This window comes from Suricata suricatta, chromosome X (genome assembly GCF_006229205.1).
Source record: "Suricata suricatta isolate VVHF042 chromosome X, meerkat_22Aug2017_6uvM2_HiC, whole genome shotgun sequence".
In the NCBI taxonomy this organism is placed as follows: Eukaryota; Metazoa; Chordata; class Mammalia; order Carnivora; family Herpestidae; genus Suricata; species Suricata suricatta.
In genome coordinates this window covers 42978941-42999726 of record NC_043717.1, presented here as the reverse complement: position 1 = coordinate 42999726, position 20786 = coordinate 42978941, and the positions used below count along the sequence as shown (strand labels likewise).

General features: G+C 47.4%; 1 protein-coding gene across 5 annotated transcripts in view; it reads left to right on the top strand.

Moving 5' to 3' along the window:
• The window catches only part of KDM5C (lysine demethylase 5C), a 35779-nt gene extending 23088 nt beyond the window's left edge, over positions 1-12691 (top strand). For 2 of the 5 annotated variants that reach the window (XM_029929449.1, XM_029929448.1), the window contains exons 13-26: positions 312-431; positions 537-731; positions 4813-4994; positions 5088-5212; positions 5341-5488; positions 6096-6201; positions 6891-7249; positions 7862-8000; positions 8461-8640; positions 8787-8924; positions 9109-9708; positions 9982-10051; positions 10190-10389; positions 10496-11719. In XM_029929449.1, coding sequence (XP_029785309.1) covers positions 312-431; positions 537-731; positions 4813-4994; positions 5088-5212; positions 5341-5488; positions 6096-6201; positions 6891-7249; positions 7862-8000; positions 8461-8640; positions 8787-8924; positions 9109-9708; positions 9982-10051; positions 10190-10389; positions 10496-10873 — 2940 coding nt within the window. In that variant the 3' untranslated portion in view covers positions 10874-11719. Of the gene's footprint in view, positions 1-311; positions 432-536; positions 732-4812; positions 4995-5087; positions 5213-5340; positions 5489-6095; positions 6202-6890; positions 7250-7861; positions 8001-8460; positions 8641-8786; positions 8925-9108; positions 9709-9981; positions 10052-10189; positions 10390-10495; positions 11720-11749 lie in introns of those variants that run through there. The other 3 variants (XM_029929452.1, XM_029929451.1, XM_029929453.1) reach the window with 3 other exon arrangements.
• The last annotated feature ends 8095 nt before the right edge of the window (positions 12692-20786 follow it).

Sequence of the window (20786 nt, the reverse complement as noted above, 5' to 3'; positions counted from 1 at the left end):
AACTGCATATGTGACTGATAAAAATAAGTATTAATGAAAAAGGCTTAGCCAGCTTAATGAAAGTGAGATTTTAAATTTTTATAAAAATTACTAGGAAAGTTGAAATACTTTGGTATGTACATTTCCTACTTTTGACTCTGATCTTCCTGTTGGCTGTCAATATAAATCACAACTTTGAGAACAGAGGCCAGTGGTCAGTCCTTTTGGAATTGGATCTGGGACTCTGTTGTCACACTGTTCCCTCAGGCTTTTCTTTGACTCTTTAAGGACCCTGCACTTAAATCAGGTTCCCTGCCTGTTTTCTTCCTCAGGTTGTCCGCACAAACCAGTGTGCAGGAGAATTTGTCATTACCTTCCCTCGTGCTTACCACAGTGGCTTCAACCAAGGATACAACTTTGCAGAGGCTGTCAACTTTTGCACTGCTGACTGGGTGAGTCTGGAGTATGGTGGACTGTCAGAAGCAGGAAGAATGTGGGGAAGCTGAGGCACCACAGCCTTCAGACTTGGTCACACTCAATTGTGAATCTGTCCACAGTTGCCAGCTGGGCGCCAATGCATTGAGCACTACCGCCGGCTCCGAAGATACTGTGTCTTCTCCCATGAGGAACTCATCTGTAAGATGGCTGCCTGCCCAGAGAAGCTGGACCTGAACCTGGCCGCAGCTGTGCATAAAGAGATGTTCATCATGGTGCAGGAGGAACGGCGTCTTCGAAAGGCCCTACTTGAAAAGGTAGGGTGGAAGGGAGAGTACCCTAAATTAGGCACCCTAGCCCAGCAGAATTGAGGGAAGAAAGTAGATGTAGCCTCTAGTCTTGGGGTGTAGGAAAAAGAACCAGATGCATCTGGATTGGAAATCCCTTTCCGTTCTCTCCTTTGCCATTTATTAACAACTGTGAGCAAGTTAATTTACTTTTCATAGTGTATTAGTATCTCTCTCTCTTTAAAATGGGGATTATAACATTTATGTTTTTGGGTAATTGAGTAGATTAAAGATTATGATAAGTAACTGACCCACAGCAGGTCCTGGTGTCACTGCTGTTTTTCATTATTTAAATAACCCGATGGGACAGCCTGGCATGTGAAATCCCCACTGCTGATTAGCTGGGTGACCTCTTCAGGTTGCTTAACCTCTCATGGTCTTATTTCTCTACTCTGTAAAATGGAATAAATATCACACTTGAAAGGGAGTTGTAAAGCTTGAGTAAGGTGATTTATGTCAAAGCGTCTATTATTACACTTGCAACACAGCAGTTGCTATTGTTGGTAATAGTAATACATGAAAAAAAATTATTGAAATATGGAACATTTCTTAGGAAATGCCATTTTCTTGCATTCAGATGGTTCAGTAGCCCAAGCTAGGGTGACACTACCAAATACAAGGCAGTCCTCCTTTAATATAAGGCTGTGGTCAGCTGTGTTTGTAGACCAGTGGGACTGGTACTCATGTAGCTCAGCTGCTGCCTTTTTTTTTTTTTTTTAAGCACCACACACTACTTTTTTCTAAGTAATCTCATGGTTTTTGTTTTTGTTTTTTTTAACATTTATTTAATTTTGAGAGAGAGAGAGAGAGAGAGACAGTGCGAGCAGGGGAGGGTCAGAGACAGAGGGAGACACAGAATCCAAAGCAGGCTCCAGGCTCTGAGCTGTCAGCACAGAGCCCGACACAGGGCTTGAACCCACGAACCGTGAGATCATGACCTGAGCTGAAGTCGGATGCTTAACCGACTGAGCCACCCTGGTGTCCCTCAGCTGCCTTCTTAAAGCTCCACACTTGCCCAGCTAGGGAACTGACTTAGTGAGAGTCCTACATACTATTACAAGGGAATGCTGGTCCTGAGGGATCCCTTGCTGCCCATTTAGGGTAATCCTTTCTTATTTGAAAGCTCATTTATAACTTGCCTTTGAGCATGGGCTGTAAGGAGAATTGGCAGCTGTGGTGATGTTGGAAGTCCGTGGTTTAGTTGGTAAGCCCCTGGGCTTTTTCAGGTATCGTTTTCTCTCTCTGTTCAGTGCTGTTATTAAATGATTACCCTGAGGTTGTACCGGACTACAAGAAGGAGCCACAGCAAGTTGGGAAGACAAGATGTTCTCATCCTGACCCTGAGAATTTGTTACACTTGGCCCATACTGTAGGGAAAGATTCCAGATGCTGTAGTCTTAAAAATCTGTAAAAGACTTTGTGTGTATATTTGAACACTTTTATGGGGATAGGGTTCATACCTTACATCCAATTCTCAGAGGAGGCTATGTTTGGAAAATACATAGGGGCTTCGTCCTTAGAGCATGGTCTGGCTTTACAGTCAAATTAGTCTGTAGTCAGATTGTTACTTTGGATGGGTTACAGACCCTCTCTCTGAGACATAGTTTCCTCCTTAATAAAATGGGATCGGCCTATGAAAATAGGTATCCTTAATTTGAAAATTAGAGTTAGTAAATACTTGTTGAGCACCTCCTCTTTTTTTCTTTTTTGACACTCACCATGCTGTACATTCAGTCCCCCAGACCTGCTCAACTTTTGACTGGAAGTGTGTGTTCTTGACCAACATCTCCCCATTTTCCCTACTCCCCAGCCCTTGCAAACCACTATTCTACTCTGTGTCTATGAGTTTGGCTTTTTTAGATTCCACACATAAGTGATATTCTGTTGTATTTGCCTTTCTTTGTCTGACGTACTTGACTTAGTATAATGCTCTCAAGACTCATCCATATTCTTACAAATGGCAGGATTTCCTTCATTCTCATGGCTGGATAATACTACGTTGTGTGTACATACCACAGCTTCCTAATCTGTTCACCTACTGATGGACTCAGGTTGTTTCCATATCTTGGCTATTGTGAATAATGCTGCAGTGATGATGGGAGTGCAGATATCTCTTTGAGATTCTAATTTCATTTCCTTTGGGTATATATCTAGGAGTGAGATTGCTAGATCTTAGGGTAGTTCTATTTTTAATTTTTTTGAGGAACCTCCATACTGTTTTCCAAGTAGCTGAGTCTTTTGACATTCCCACTAACAGTGTGCAACAGTTCCCTCTTTTCCACATCCATGCCAACACTTATTATCTCTTTTGGTAATAGCCTTTCTGACAGGTGTAAGGTGATACCACATGTGGTTTTGATTTGCACTTCCCTGATGGTTAGTCCTGTTGAGCATATATATATATTCATGTACCTCTTGGCTATTTGTATCTCTTGGAAAAGTGTTTAGGGTCTCTGCCCTTTTTTTTTTTTTATCACATTGTTTGTGGGGTTTTTTGCTCTTGAGTTGGATGAGTTCCTTATATGTTTTGGATATTAACCCTTTATCAAACAGGCGGTTTACAAATACTCTCCCCATTCCATACATTGCCTTTTCATTTTGTTGGTGCTTTCTTCTGTTGTGCAGATGCTTTTATAGTAGTCCCACTTATTTATTTATTTTTGCTTTTGTTACTTGTGCTTAGGTGTCCTATCCAAGAAGTCATTGCCAAGATCTAATGTCAAGGGACTTTATCACTGTTTCTTTTAGGAGCTTTATGGTTTTAGATGTTAATGTTTAAGCCTTAAATCAATTTCAAGTTAATTTTCATGAATGGTATAAGGGTCCAAATTCATTCTTCTGCATGTGGTTATTCAGTTTTCTCACTGTCCTTTATTGAAGAGACTGTCCTTTCTCTGTTGAGTATTCTTGGTTCTCTTATCACAGTTGATTGTACATATATGTAGAGGTTTATTTCAGAGTTTAATTCTGTTCTGTTGGTCTGTGTGTTTGTTTTTATGCATGTACCATACTGTTTTAATTACTATAGCATTGTAATATAGATTGAAATCAGGAAGTATGATGCATCCAGTTTTGTTCTTCTTTCTCAAGATTGTTTTGGCTATTAGGCTATTTGTCTTTTGTGGTTTGACTTCTTCGAAGTGTTAAGATATTTTCTAAGTCCTTAGTCACTGCACCTTTGTTAATCTTCATAATAGCACAGTGAGGATGGTGCTGTTATCTCCATTTTATAAGACGATGAAACAGAAACCCAGAGAGGTTTAAGTAATTTACTCAAGATCACACAACTAATGAGTGGCAGAGTGGGATTTGTAATGTACAGTGGACTCATATCTTATGCAGAGGTTAGGTGTTAGAGTCAATATAGAACAATAATTGTTAGTTCAAATTTCCCTTTAGAAATCCCTAAAATTGTCCATAAGGCACAGCATTGTGTTGTCTTTTCAGTTACTTCAGCCTAGCTGGCTTTTCCTTCATTTTTGGGACAGATTGCTTTTTCTTTATCTGAGTGACAGATGAAGTCATTGGCATAGGTTTGGAAACCATATTGTTGGAAAAAAAAATGTATCTTTAAACACTGGACACAAGCATGGAATCTTATTTCTGAGTTATATGTGTGTATGTGGCGTGTCCTTCCTGCTAAGCTGCCAGGACGGTGCCTGGAGCACTGGGTGCTGAGTGACTGGGAGCCAGCATCATTTCCCTTGCACACAGCCTTTCTCGCGGCCGCTCCTGCACGTTGCCACTTCTCTGGTACCTTGATCCACCACTTTCCTCACCTCCTCTCACCTGTAAAAGTCCTTTCTGCTGATCTGAATATTACCCGATTTTTCTTCTTCTCAGCCCACACTGATCTTGCCCTGGTTAATCTGATTCCCCCAGTTTTGAGAGTTTGAACTTCACAGAGGCACTATGTTCTGAGGAGTTTCGTCTCCACAGCTCTCAGCACAGATTTGAAATCTAGCTTGAGGCTCTGTTGTGGCAGCAATGGTGGCATTTCTGCAGGCCTTTTTTGGTTCTCTATGATGTGTGTGGGTTGAATTGCCCCCAGGGCATCACGGAAGCTGAGCGAGAGGCTTTTGAGCTACTCCCAGATGATGAGCGCCAGTGCATCAAATGCAAGACCACATGCTTCCTGTCAGCCCTGGCCTGCTATGACTGCCCAGACGGCCTTGTCTGCCTTTCCCACATCAATGACCTCTGCAAGTGCTCCAGTAGTCGACAGTACCTACGGTGAGCCAGGGGTCTGCTGTGAAGGAAGTGGGCTAAGGACAGGGATGCAGAGCTGTGCCATGCCAGATGTGTTTTCCTACTGTCTTCCTCCAGGTATCGATATACCTTGGATGAGCTCCCTGCTATGCTGCATAAGCTGAAGGTTCGGGCTGAGTCCTTTGACACATGGGCCAACAAAGTTCGAGTGGCCCTGGAGGTGGAGGATGGGCGGAAGCGCAGTGAGTGATGGGGGGACAGAGGGACTCCACAGGCAAGTTCTCTTCCCTTTTCTTCTGTACCTCCTCACCCCCTTCCTCTGCCTTTACTCAATACTGCCTACTCCTAGCCACTCTCATTCTCTCTCCAGGCCTTGAAGAGCTGAGGGCACTAGAGTCTGAAGCCCGTGAGCGGAGGTTCCCTAATAGTGAGCTGCTGCAGCGACTGAAGAACTGCCTGAGCGAGGCTGAGGCCTGCGTGTCCCGGGCTCTGGGACTAGTCAGTGGCCAGGAAGCCGGGTATGGTAGTGGGAGGTGTGGGGCTTAGGTAGCCTGTTGAGGAGCCAGCACCTAGAAGAAGTGGATTATGAGTGCCACTGGGCAGATGACAGCAGAAAGCTGACAAGCACTACAGTGCAAGGTGGCCTAAGAGGTGTTAGGAAGGCAAGGAGATCAGGCAACTAGGATGGAGAAGAGTGCCTCAGGGGTACGAAAGCTAGAAACGGTCCTTTTTATCAGTATCCGGAGATGTCAGACAGGCTGAGGGATTTTGTGGGCAGAGGAGCTATGGAAGGTTCAGGGACAAGGAAAGGATACAGAAGAATAAACCTGATCAGAGAGTTCACAGTGGAGGATGGGCTAAAAAGTTCAACTTCTGTTACTATCATTTAATTTCTCAGCTCCTTCCCTCCCCAAATATATCTTATATTCCCCTCTTCCAATTCTTTGCTCTCGTCATATGAATGTGCTTGTATCTTAAAACGTTCCTTTTGATCTGGATAGTTAGGGGCAGTGAAGTGTGAGAAATCCAGGTGGGCAGGCGTGAGGAAAGGCATTGGGTCTGAGCACAGAGATGGAGGGAGGGGACTGGGTCTGGACCTGAAACCCCACATATGAAACTCCATAGTCCCCACAGGGTGGCTGGTCTACAGATGACCCTGGCTGAGCTCCGGGCATTTCTGGACCAGATGAACAACCTGCCTTGTGCCATGCACCAGATTGGGGATGTCAAGGTGAGGAGGAGTGCACTTGGAGTGCTGATAAGGATTCAGGGGGATTGGAAGACCCTAGCAGCAGGCCAGTCTTGGCTTCATTAAAAAGTGTAAAGTGTTCAGGCAAGACAGGATGCACTTGTGAGAATAACAGAAGATAGGAGGCAATGGGGTTTGAGGGCCAGGTGGCAAGGGGGTAAGTACAGGATGCAGAGGCACGGGAAGGTGTCCTGGTGGAAGTGGCAGAAGATAAAGGACTAAGGATGTTTGTGGGCCTGGAAAGCTGAGTCAGGTTCAAGGAAGTAGAGGAGAGGTGGGATGAAGAGGGCAGTGGACACCAACATGAGCGTAGGGGTTTGTGAGAAGGCCAAGCATAGCAAGTGTGTTTCGGGCAGAGGGTCTCCTGGTGCTATACATCAGAATCCTCCAGGGACTTTCACAAAGCACAGACTCTTGACCAAACCCTATTAAGAATCTCTAGGGGTGGGGCCCAGGCATCTGCCAAGAATTTTAATAAATTCCTCAGTATTCTACCAGGTAGTGTTAGGAACCACTATCTTAGGGTGTGGCAAAGGAGAAGAGTGCAGCCCCTGTTAGGCTCTCTTCCCAGATACTGGAGGGTAAGAAGGTAGGTGGGGCAAAGGTATTTGTCGGTGGCACCTCGAAGTAGGCTCAGCTGAGGAGTTTGTTCTTCATCTGTGTCCTGGTAGGGTATTCTGGAACAGGTGGAGGCCTACCAGGCTGAGGCCTGTGAGGCCCTGGCCTCGCTGCCCTCCAGTCCAGGGCTGCTGCAGTCCCTGTTGGAGAGGGGGCAGCAGCTGGGGGTGGAGGTACCTGAGGCCCAGCAGCTCCAGCGGCAGGTGGAACAGGCGCGATGGCTGGATGAGGTGAAGCGCACACTGGCCCCCTCAGCCCGAAGGGGCACCCTGGCTGTCATGCGGGGACTGTTGGTCGCTGGTGCTAGCGTAGCTCCTAGTCCTGCTGTGGACAAAGCCCGGGCTGAGCTGCAGGAGCTGCTGACCATTGCTGAACGCTGGGAGGAAAAAGCCCACCTCTGCCTGGAGGCCAGGTAAGTCCAGCCTCCTCCCCTCCCCACTCTACCCCAACCATCAAAGTTTAGTGGAGAAGCCAAAAATGATTCCCATGGGTAGCCTTGGGTACAAGACTCTGGCACTGGTGTATTGACTTTCTTCCCCTTTTTTCTTCCCTAGCTTATTTTTTAAAACTATATATATATACATAAAGGCAGAGAAAGGCTAATGGGAAAGCAGACATGGACAGATATAGAGATGTATAGAAGCACCAGTTCCACGGGCTGACATGGGCACACACATGCGAGCACAAGTACTAACAGGCAGATGGATGGATGTCCATAGAAGGAAGCCACACACAAGACAGTCTGATGAACTCCAGTGCCAGATTAATCTTGCCAGTTGTGTAGGCACTGTGAGCAGGCTGACAGAGTGGCGGGCCAAGCAGAGGCACAAAGGCTATGGCAGGAGTCAGGTGGGTGCATGCAGTCGGGAGCAAGCAGGGACTGGCAGACCCGTGTAGGCAGATTACTACCAGGTAGGCCCACACAGCAGCTCCAGGAGCCCATGCCAATATATCTGGTGGTCAGGCCGGGCTGTTGGTGAGGCAGATCATGCTAGACTGAGGCCTCTTTTTTCCCTACCTTTAGGCAGAAACATCCACCAGCCACACTCGAGGCTATAATCCATGAGGCAGAAAACATCCCTGTTCACCTGCCCAACATTCAGGCTCTCAAGGAGGCTCTTGCTAAGGCCCGGGCCTGGATTGCTGATGTGGATGAGATCCAGGTGAGGACCCTGTTGCCCCCTGACACTCCACCCCAGGCCTTCAGTACAGTCAGGAGATCTGGCATTGGGTTGTGTTGGGATAGGTGGGCCAGAAAAGTGGGAACGGTGTATTGAGTGGGGGCAAAATGGGCTTGGTGTGGTGAGCAGTGTGAGGAGGGATTACAGGGCCAGCCTGAGAGCAGAGAGGTTGCAGAAAGTGTGAGAATGGTAGGGACAGGGAAGGTGGGAGAGGCCCGCCACAAGAGGATGATTAGTTTGGCGGTCACAGGGACTGACTGGATATCTGAGGTCGAGCCAGTGGATGTAGGAGCTGCAGGAGTGCTTCCCGTGGGACCATCCCTGGTTTGTTATGCCCAAAGACTGCAAGTTCAGTCCCTCCTCCCAGCTCAGGGCTGGGCACAGTAGTACCATCAATAGATGTTGGCAAATTGACTGGAACTTTCTCTTGTCCCTGTCCCAGAATGGTGACCACTACCCCTGCTTGGATGACTTAGAGGGCCTGGTGGCTGTGGGCCGGGACCTACCTGTGGGCTTGGAGGAGCTGAGACAGCTAGAGCTGCAGGTACTGACTGCGCACTCCTGGAGGGAGAAGGCCTCCAAGACTTTCCTCAAGAGGAATTCGTGCTACACACTGCTGGAGGTGAGGCCGGGACCCTGACCTGCACCCTCTCCAGCCTCTAGTCTGGCTGTTGGGAGATGGGTCACGTGAGGATGTGAGGGTTTGGAAGCCCTGGAAGTGGGAGGTAGGAGAAGTCTAATCATGCCTGCTCTGTCTGCCTGCCTTAGGTGCTCTGCCCGTGTGCAGATGCTGGCTCAGACAGCACCAAGCGCAGCCGGTGGATGGAGAAGGAGCTGGGGTTGTACAAATCTGACACGGAGCTGCTGGGACTGTCTGCACAGGACCTCAGGGACCCAGGCTCTGTGGTAAGGAGCTGGGGCCCTGATTGGGAGGAGAGCCTGGCGGTGATAGGTATCTGAGTGAGGCAACCAGGGCCAGACCGCTTGCTCCCAGGGCCTCACTTCTGGTTTGGGAGTAGGGTGTTAATGGCGCCAGAGAAGGGAGGGGCTGGGCTGCTGACCTCCTCTCCCGCTGTCCTGGGCCTGCCAGATCGTGGCCTTCAAGGAGGGGGAACAGAAGGAGAAGGAGGGTATCCTGCGGCTGCGTCGCACCAACTCCGCCAAGCCCAGTCCACTGGCATCATCGACCACAGCTTCTTCTGCAACCTCCGTCTGTGTGTGTGGGCAGGTGCCGGCCGGGTTGGGAGCTCTGCAGTGTGACCTGTGTCAGGACTGGTTCCATGGGCGATGTGTGTCGGTACCCCGCCTCCTCAGCTCCCCGAGGCCCAGTCCCACCCCATCCCCGCTGCTGGCCTGGTGGGAGTGGGACACCAAATTCTTGTGTCCGCTGTGCATGCGCTCACGGCGCCCACGCCTGGAAACCATCCTGGCACTGCTGGTAGCCCTGCAGAGACTGCCTGTGCGGCTGCCTGAGGGCGAGGCCCTGCAGTGTCTCACAGAGAGGGCCATCAGCTGGCAAGGCCGTGCCAGGCAGGCTTTGGCCTCTGAGGATGTGACTGCTCTGTTGGGACGGCTGGCCGAGCTTCGCCAGCAGCTGCAGGCTGAACCCAGGCCTGAGGAACCCCCTACCTACCCTTCAGCCCCTGCCTCTGACCCTCTCAGAGAAGGCAGTGGCAAGGATATGCCCAAGGTGAGCTGCCCAACCCAGCTCTTGCCCTCAAATTTCTGCCTCCTAGCCCCCGCCCCTGTTTAGGCACCAGCCCCATCCCTGCTCTCTGACTTCTGGCCTCTTCTGGCCTGGCCTCCCTGCCCCGTCCTACATTCTGTCCGGATCCCTAGACTGCTCCATGTGCCGCAGCCCTTGCTCTCCTCCTCCAGGAGGTGGAACGTCCTGAGTCTGGGGTTAGTGGGGAATAAGGGCCTGGTTTCACTGACCACTACCCACCCTTGCTCTTCTTTGCAGGTCCAGGGGTTGCTGGAAAATGGAGACAGTGTGACCAGTCCTGAGAAGGTAGTCCCCGGGGAGGGCTCAGGTAAGAGAGGTAGATCTAGGTGTGGGTAGGCTGTTGGTTGGATATCCCCAGTGACCCCTGTGGTCCTCAGCTCTGTTGTAGTGGTAGGGATACAACCAGGAGCAGCCTCTAACCCAGCCTGTCCCCGTAACCCACCAGACCTGGAGCTGCTTTCCTCGCTGTTGCCACAGTTGACTGGCCCCATGTTAGAGCTGCCTGAGGCAACTCGGGCCCCTCTAGAGGAGCTTATGTTAGAAGGGGACCTGCTTGAGGTGACCCTGGATGAGAACCACAGCATCTGGCAGCTATTGCAGGCTGGGCAGCCTCCAGACGTGGAGCGGATCCGCACACTTCTAGAGGTAAGGAGAGGGATCATGGACAGGGCCAGGAGGTCAGGCCGAGGAGGCAGGGAGCCCAGGCCTGACCACTGGCCCACACCTCTTTTCTGCCTGTCTGATCACACAGCTGGAAAAGGCAGAGCGCCATGGGAGCCGGGCACGGGGCCGGGCGTTGGAGAGGAGGCGACGACGGAAGGTGGATCGGGGTGGGGAGGGCGATGACCCAGCCCGAGAGGAGCTAGAGCCAAAGAGGGTACGGAGCTCAGGGCCAGAGGCTGAGGAGGCCCAGGAGGAGGAGGAGCTGGAGGAGGAGACTGGGGGTGAGGGCCCCCCCCAACCCCTGCCCACCACTGGCAGCCCCAGCACCCAGGAGAACCAGAATGGCTTGGAGCCGGCACTAGGGGCCACTTCAGGGGCCACTTCAGGCTCCTCGGCCCCTTTCTCTACTCTGACTCCTAGGCTGCATGTGCCCTGCCCACAGCAGCCACCTCAGCAACAGTTGTGACAGTGGCTGAGCCTAGCACAGACCCCCAACAAAGACCCCCATTGGTCTCAAGGATCCTCTTTCTGACCATCAAGCCTGCTTCTTGGGAGGTGGGCAAATAAGGGGGATGGCCACCACCCCCCACCCCAGCCCACCCCTGAGTCCCTTGACTTTTGTATTATGACTCCAAGGTATTGTTCAGACCTCAGCTCCTGGGGGCCGGCCCCTGGAGTTCCCCTCCCTGGTAGCCTCTAACCAGCATTCCCAGACACCTGAGGCAGATAGACAGATGGGTGGGCAGGGGGGCAGGGGGGTGGCTGGGGCTGGGCCAGCACCATTCCAGAAACAAGGCCAGTGCATATGCAAACTGGGGGAGTCTCCTCTCCCTTCTCTCCCCAGTTCTGGCCCTGGCCAGGCCATGCTACACTAACCTCACCTCCCTCTCACTCTTTCTCCTCCCTCCCCTTTCCTGCCTCTACCCCCCCCTCACCCTTTACCTCCCCCTCCTTTCTCCTCCCTCCCTTCCCCTAACTGTTCCACCCAGGAGGAGGAAACTTCACATAGCTGTGCTCAGTTTTTTATTTTAAATAATTTTGGTTGGGGAGCTCAGGACTCCCTATGATTTGAAGAAAACTTTTGGTGCTTGTCCTCACAACCACCTTGACCTTCTCTCCCTATTCCGCCTCATCTCCTTTCCTCCTCCTGGGTTCATGTTGTAATAAAAGAAGATTGTTGGTGTGTAATTAATTTGTTCAAAAAAGAAAAAAAAGTAAAACAAGAAACTTGGTTCCAACTGAAGCCTATTTTAATTTTATTTTATTATTTTCCTCTTGTTAGAAATAAAACCCTTAGCAACATTTTTGGAAACATGTTTCTGAAGTGTATTTCTCTTTGAAGGGGGAGAACAGTGCCTCCATCACCCGTCAGCGGAGGAGCACTAGGGCTGAAGTCTGGGAGCTCTGGGTTCTGAAAACAAGTTCTACCGGGTTCTCCTTACCCGAGGGCAAGACGTCCTGAGTCTCCCCCTACCCCATCCCCCAAGCCAGTTTCCCCGTCTCCCAACGGACGGGCCTGCCACCTCATCTAAGCTCCTGCTACGGCCTCCTCCAACTTCATGCCCTCCAGTCTGTTCTCCTCAAGCCCCCGGTGGGATTTTTGGTCTTGGCTTTATTGAGGTATACTTTCTACATCATAAAATTTACCTGCTTTAAATGTAAAACTCAGTGATTTAGAGGGATGTTTCTAAAGTACAGATGTGATCTTGTCACTCTTGCTGCTTAAAACCATCCATGATGCTTCATTGCCCTTAAGATCAAGGTTATATTTATGATCTCATTCTTTGTGGAATGCTTTCCTGTCTTACCCACCCATACGTCATGTTCAGGGCCACTTCCCTGATTTGTCTATACCCTAAAGGGTTTTTTTCTGCCCCTGTGAAATAGAGACTGAAGCTCAGATGTGTGGTCATTTGCAGCCCAAGTTCACTTTTACAGCTTTATTGTGATACGATTTACATATACAGTTTACCCACTTAAAGTGTAAATGGCTTTTAGTATATTCTAGTTGTGCAGCCATCATTGCAAAAGATCTTAGAATGTTTTCATAATTCCAAAATGAAATCACACTCCCCAGGCATCACCCTCACCCCCCTTCCTCCGCCCCCCACCCCCCGGCCCCTCAACCCTAGGCCACCACTCATCTCTATGGATTTGCCTATTTTGGACATTTTATATAAATGGAATCATACAATTTGTGATCCTTTGTGACTGTGTTCTTTCACTTAATGTAATGGTTTCAAGCTCAGTTCAGTTTTAAATGGAATTGTCAATGGTGCCTTTATATTGGACAGATTTTTTTCCCCCTTCTGGGCCCCAGATCTTGACAATGAGGGAAAATGAGGGTGTTGGACTAGATCAGGGACCATCACTACTCTCTGCCCTTTCTCATGAGTGTTCCCTCACTGGGTTCATTTTGCTCCATTTCTCCCCTCTTCCCAAGATTTCTAGTTGATGAGAACCTAGTCATGAGTGAGAAAGGCCACCGTCTTCTGGCTGCTTGATTGGTGGGAGGATCTGGTTGAGCCCCGCCTCCAGCCTTCCTGTCAGGAGGCGCTGGGCTATACAAGTTAAGGGGGAGGCAGAAGCCAATGGACACCCCTGTCCTAGGCTCAGTTCAACCCCAGGCCTCCCAATCTAGGGGAAAAGGCTGGCCTTTTGTCTGCTCACTTGGAATGGATCATGAAAGGAGCGTTGGAGACACCATAGAGAAGAGATGGGCTTGAGAACTATGACAGGGATAGGAAGGGAGAGGGACAGGAAGGAGCTCAGGCTCAGCACTTTACTCCCACTCCTAATGCAAGGCAGTCTGCCCCCAGAAGTGACCCAACAGAAGGGGGAAAGGGTACCTATGACCTGCAGGTTAGCAAACTGCTGGGCCATAATCGGGGGTCTTCCAGGATATGGCCCAGCCCTCAACAGTTTACAGACAGCCTTTTCCATCTTGGCATTGCCCTGCCCCATTCCTCACAGTGGGCATGCATCTTGTGAGCTATGGAGAGGCCCTGGCTCTGATCATGCAAGACCCAGGTCAAATATGGCCTCTTCCAGAGAGCTTGTTCTGGTGGCACATATGTCCCCCTTTCCTAAGCACTCACCTAGGAAAGGAGTCGTCAGGTGGGGGCGGGGGGCAGATGAGTGGGAGATGGGAAAAAGACCTGGGAAGAAGAGGGTATCTTCAGCCTCGAAGTCCTTTTCTATAGACCCTGTTTGCTGCTGCATCCTCCCAGAGGTTGCCACATCCCTCAGGATGGCCCCTGAGTCTGCAGGTGACAAGGATGGGAAGAGTCATCACTTCCACTGAGGACTTAGCCCAACTTCTCTCAGGCCCAACCCACACCTTTCCTTCTCTAGTGCTTCTGTGCTTTACCTGGTGTCTGAAACACTCTAGGGTTAATGGCTCTGTCTCTCCCACCAACCTGGGAGCTCCTGGGGGGAAAGCAAGGCCCAGGCCTAAGTCCTCTGTCCCCGCTTATAATCAGGGGCCTGTGCAGTCTGGGTTCAGAAGGAGGGAGACCGGAGCTGCATTTGGAGCCCCACTCCAACTCTATCCCCTTTGCACTGCATGAATCTCATTGGTAACGATATTACCCTGTGGAAATGGGGTCTGGGATCCAGGTCCATGGTCACTGGGCACCTGAAGGAGCATACACTGACCATACTTAGAAGTCCTGAAATTGTGGTGATGGGAGAAGAGGGATTTTGAGGCAGATAGGGCTCCTACCCCTGGGGTACTCTTAGGAAAGGGAAGGGAGCAGCTGAACTCCCTCCTGGGTGCCAGCTCCATGAGAGACCTTTCACAAAGTTCTTGTCAGACATGCAGGAAACAGAACCCTTGAAGAATAGGCCCGGTCTGAGCATATCAGCCCCGCAGAGCTGGGATTCCCACCAAGTCTATGAACCTACAACTCTGTGCTGCATGATAGAAGGGGTCCAAAGTTACCAGCCTGCACCCAGGAAACATTTCATTGCGGGGACTCATCATTAATCTCTGCTGTTGGCAGGTGGGAACTCAGCAATGCTACAGCCAGATTGGACTTGGTAGATAGAACATATTGCTGAACTTGTACATAATCTTCATGCCTGCCTGTATTCATTTGTATTGTTGACTAAAAATTACTCTTAAAAACTTAATGGCTTAAAACCATGACTGGCTTAAAACCATGACATTATTTCATGATTCCTGTAGGTCAGGAATCTGGGCATAACTTAGCTGGGTTCCAATTTCAAGGTCTCATAGGCTTCAGTCAAGGTGTCACCTGGGGCTGCTGTCGTTTCAAGGCTCGACTGGGGAAGGATCTGCTTCCAAGCTCACTCAGGTGGGGGTTGGCAAGATTCAGTTCCTTGCGGGTTGTTGGACTGAGGGCCTCAGTTCCTCACTGGCTATTAGTTGGAGGCTGCCCTCAGTTTCTTGTCATGTGAGCCTCTCCATAGGACAGCTCACAACATGGCAGCTTGCTTCATCAGACCAGTCAAGTGAGATGAGACACACACAATTGCATGAGTGCAAGACGGAAGTCACTGTTTATGACCTAATTTCTGAAGTGACATCCCATCACTGTTACAATATTCTGCCCATTAGGGGTAAGTCACTAGGTCTAAGCCACACTTGAGAAAAGGGGGTTACATAAGGGTGTGAATACCAGGAAGAGAACATCATTGGTGCCATCTTGGAAACTGACTAGTTTATTCTCTGGCCCTCAATGATTTCTGACTCTTGGTTTCAGCTCAGGTCATGATGTTAGTCTGTGAGGTGAAGCCCTGCATCAGCCTCTGTGCTGACAGCAACGGAGCCTGCTTGGGATTCTCTCTCCTCTCTGTCCCTCCCCTGCTCTCTCTCTCTTCCTCTCAAAAATAAACAATTTAAAAAATAAGTATGAGCTTACTCATGTGGAATTTGATTAACAAATGAGCAAAGAAAGAGAGACAAACCAAGAAACGGACTCAACTATAGACAACAAGCTGATGGTTACCAGAGGGAAGGTGGGTGAAAGGATGGGAAAAATAGAAAAGTTTGATCCTAGCAAAACCAGATAAAGACATCAGAAGAAAATAAAATTACAGACCAATCTCCCTTATGAATATAGATGTAAAAATTCTCAACAGATTACTAGCAAACCAAACCCAACAGCATGTAAAAAGATTACGGATGCCTGGTTGGCTCAGTTAAGCGTCCAACTCCTGACTTTGGCTCAAGTTATGATCTCACATCTGTGAGATTAAGCCCCATGTTGGACTCTACACTGATAGCATGGAGCCTGAGATTCTCTCTCCCTTTTTTTTTTTTTTTTTTGCCTCTCCCCAGCTTGCACTCTCTCTGTCTCTTTCAAAACAAATAAACATTAAAAAACAAGATTTACACCATAATCAAGTAGGATTTGTCCTAGGGATTCAAGAGTGGTTCAACGTCAGAAAACTGATTGAAGTTATATATTACATTGATTGAACAAAGGGAAACCCCTACATGATCATCTCAATTGATACAGAAAAAGCACAGAGCTAATAATTTCAGCAAAGTTGCAGGGTACAAGATCAGCACATAAAAATCAATTGTGCTTTTATACATTAGCAATGAACAATCCAAAAATGAAATTAAGAAAATTCTACTTACAATAGCATCTAAAGGAAATACCTAAAAATAAATGTGACCAAGGAGACCAAAGATTTGCATATTGAAAACTAGAACATGAACTGTGAGATCATGACCTGAGCCAAAATCAAGAGTTGAATGCTTAACTGACCGAGCCACCCAGATGTCCCTCCATTTTTCATCAGAGCCAAAAATGGAAACAAACCAAATGTCCATAAATGACGAATGGATAAATAAAAGGTGGTATATGCATACAATGGAATGTTATTTGGCAATAAATATGAGTGAGGTACTGATCCATGCTACATATATGTGGATGAACCTTGAAAACATTTTGTTAGGGGCACCTCTTTTGAATGTCCCAACTCTTCATTTTGGCCCAGGTCATGATCTCATGGTTTGTGGAATCCCCTGTGGAGCCCCACAGTGAGCTCCGCGCTAACAGTGCAAAGCTTGCTTGGGATTCTCTCTCTCCCTCTGCCCCTCCCCTTCTTGTACATGCTCTCCCTCAAAAAAGAAGGAAAACATTTTTCTAAAAGAGAATCTAGACACAAAAGATACCTATTGCATGATTTCATTTCTATGAAATGTCCAGAATAGGCAAATCTATAGAAACATAAAATAGATTAGGGGTTATCAATGCAGGTGGGGGAGAGAGGTTGGAGGGAAATAGGGAATGACTGCTAATGGGTACAGGTTTTCTTTTTGAGGTGATGAAAATGTTTTATACTTATATTGTGATAATGTCAAATTGTGAATATGCTGAAAGACACTGAATTGTACACTTTAAATGGGTGAATTGTTTGATATGTGAACTACATTTCAATAAAGGTGTTGTATATGTTATGTACATTTTAGAAGTAATTGTATCTCAATAAAGCTGCTATATATAAACATATTGCCTATATACAAAGTATCTCTATCACCTATCATCTATTTATCTATCAACCATCATGATCATCTATCTATCATGTAGCTATCTAAACATATTAATGCCTTTTTGGAGAAATTGTTGATTCCAGGGCTGGGAAGAGAGAATGAAGGGCTTAAAAATGAAATAAACATCAGCAGCACAGAGGGGCTCTTGGGTGGTTCAGTCGGTTGAGCGTCCGACTTCAGCTCAGGTCGTGATCTCAGTTCGTGGGTTTGAGCCCCGTGTCAGGCTCTGTGCTGACAGCTCAGAGCCTGGAGCCTGTCTTTGGATTCTGTGTCTCCCTCTCTCTCTGACCCTCCCCTGCTCATGCTCGCTCGCTCGCTCTCTCTCTCTCTCTCTCTCTCTCTCTCTCTCCCTCAAAAATAAAAAAATAAAACATCAGAAGCACAGAGAAGCCAAGTTGAAAGATCTCCTAACGTCCAAATCTGGGATAATTTGAGCAACACAATAAATAATGGATGAATGAATTATAATCCATAAAATAAAATAAAATTTCATGGGGCACCTGGGTGGCTTAGTCAGTCGGAAATCCGATTCTTGATTTCAGCTTCAGGTCATGATCTCATGGTTCATGAATTCGAGCCCTGAGTTGGGTTCTATGCTGACAGCAGGGAGGCTGCTTGAGATTCTCTCTCTCCCTCTCTCTGCTCCTCCTCACCCCTGCTTGCGCACACTCTCCCTCAAAATGAATAAACATTAAAAAAATTAAAAATTTCATGAGTCCATATAGAAATATATAAATGAATGAATAAATGAATGAGTAGGGGAGAAGGCAAAGTCCTCATCACAGAAGTCTAATAAAGTCTTTTAATTTCTCTATTTTTTCAGTGTTTTTTAGTTATTTTTGAGAGACAGAGAGAGACAGCGTGAGCAGGGAGAGTCAGAGAGAGAGAGAGAGAGAGAGAGAGAGAGAGAGAGAATCTGAAGACAGGCTCCAGGCTCTGAGCTAGCTGTCAGCACAGAGCCCGACGCGGGGCTCGAACCCACGAACCACGAGATCACGACCTGAGCCAAAGTCGTGACTGAGCCACCCAGGCACCCCTAAAATCTTAATAAATGTAGAAGGAATGATTGAAATAGAAAATCACTATTGGGCAAACACCACAATAACAATTGTATCAGGCATGAATCATCGGTGGATGCTAAAATTAGTGGGTGAAAGCTTGATGAAAAATAAGATTTTTGCATAAATACTGAGTATCTCCTCACAAGTTAGTTACTAATTTTTTTTCACAGTGGCGAACACCACCTTATCAAGTGATAAGGGTTAACATCAACAAAAATAAGACATATGGACATCATACACCCTCTGTTTTGGTGGACTAAGACCGTTGTAGCTGGTGTGAGGGAGACAAGAGAGAGGGGGCTTGTTGTGTAGGAGGACTTTCACTATCACTAATGGAATCACTGCTATCTATTGGCTCACTGAAGTCTTTTTCTGCATGGGGCCCCTTGTATATGTTCGCACGGGTGTTGACTACAATGGAGTATTAACAAACTCTTGTCATATACTGTATTTAATGTAACTGGCAATAAGGCAGCAGAGGAAAGGGTCTATATCTGCAGGCAGCCTGAACTAGAAGGAAGCAAAGCATTCCTAAGCTTACTCATATGGAAAAGCAAAGGACTGTCCATAGGTGCTTTGAAGTGACAAAAAATACACCAGTGCCAGTTGTGGGCACCTTCCAGTGTTCTTAGAAATCACTGATTTATGCCAAATACCGCAGCCTGAGACTAAGCATCTGAGCATGAGAGATGATCATCCACAATCCCACAGAGAGAGAGAACCATTGACTCAGTTGTGATCATATGACATTTGGCGTCGCGTACTACTATTGCAAGACATCGCTTGTTTATTAAGTCAAAATTTATTAGAAATATTTGCTCATTTTGCAGAACACTTGCGGAATAAGTTACTCACAATCCAGAGTTTTACTGCACACGCAAACACAACCGTATACTTTACCAGAACACATACAAAAAAAGGTTATACATTATTTTAATGTATTTTATTTATTTTAATCATTAGCTTGATTCTCTGAGAATGGCGAATGGGAAAAAGGAGGAATCAATTATTCAATTTATCAGGAGAGGAAACTTAACTGACACCCTATCGGCTTTTCTAGAGAGGTGGGATTAGATTTGGACCTTGCAGGTTGGATGCAGAAACTTAGGAGAGTTAGGGGGTGGTCTGAAGTCACGATAGTGACAAAAGATAGGAGATGTAGCTAGATGGGGCTGGGAGGTGGTGCCAAAAGCCTGGCTTGGTCTGAGATGAAAACCCAGGTGCGGAGGGATTGGGAATTGAGGCTGGTTATAGTGGGGCTCAAGCTCTGGAGAAACCTTCAGGGCCAGTCCCTTCTCTGACCATGTCATCCCCTCAACTACTACCAGGAGGTGCTGCTGGCGTTGAACACTTTCCTGCTCCTTACCTGGTATTCACGTCTCATTCTCTTCTAAACACCTCCCTTCTAGCCCTTTCCTGCCCCCTTCCTGCCTCCCACAGATAATGGCATCCACTGTGTTGTCTGGTGATCAGCTCTGGACAGAGAGGATAAGTAAAGGGCCAGGCCTTTCCCCTAGCCTAGGGATTAGGGTCAGACTGGTCCAGGGTCTGGCGCTTCCATTAATCCTTGCTTCCCCTAACTATAGACTTCAGTGTCCTCGGCTGGGCTGGTCCTGCTGTGTGACTTATGCGGTCACCAGTCCAACCTGTGACTTGGCCTGGACAGCCCCCATATAGGCTTCTTTGACAACCAAGCATTGCAGATGAACAACTGAGGCCCAAAAGGAGCATAGAGGGGCCCCAGATAGAGCAGGCACGGTAAGGGGTACTTACAGGAGGAGCCACCCACCCAGAGGCTGCTGAACTGCCTGAGTTCGAATCATACCTCCATTGATTACTGGCAGCGAGTCTTTATTTTGTTTTGTTTTGTTTTGTTTTGTAAATCACTTATTCTCTTATAGTCTCAGTTCCCACTTGTTTATATCGAAGAATAGTAGACTAAGAGTACATACCACAAAGAGTTATTGTCAGAATTAAATGAGATTATGTATTTAGTGCCTGACATAAAGTAAGGCCTCAATAAATGACAGTTGCCATTATTATTATTACACATTCTCAGTCCTGGGTCCTTGGGCTTTCATAGCGAGAGTGAGAGAGACATCACCCCGGTTGTGGCTATGGCTCCAATTCAGAGGAGGTGTGAAGTACTTTCCTCTTAGGACTGCCTTGGGTGCATCCCAGAGATTTTGGATTGTTGTATTTTCGTTTTCATTGGTTTCCATATATTTTTTTAATTTCTTCTCTAATCGCCTGGTTAACGCAATCATTCTTTAATAGGGTGGTTTTTAACCTCCACATTTTTGGAAGTTTTCCAAACTTTTTCCTGTGGTTCATTTCAAGTTTCATAGCATTGTGATCTGAAAGTGTGCATGGTATGATCTCTATTTGTTTATACTTATGGAGGGCTGCTTTATGTCCCAGTATGTGGTCTATCTTGGAGAATGTGCCATGTGCACTCGAAAAGAAGGAAAATTTCCTATCTTTAGGATGTAGAGTTCTAAATATATCTATCAGTTCCATCTGTTCCAAAGTGTCGTTCAGGTCCATTGTTTCCTTAGTGATTTTCTGTCTGGTTGATCTATCCATTGCTGTCAGTGGAGTATTAAAGTCCCCTGCAATTAGCACATTTTTGTCAGTAAGATTGTTTCTTTCTGTGATTAGTTGCTTTATGTATTTGGGTGCTCCCGAGTTAGGCGCATAGATATTTATAATTGTTAGCTCTTCCTCATGGAGAGATCCTGTAATTATTATCTAATGTCCTTCTTCATCTCTTGTTACTGCCTTTACTT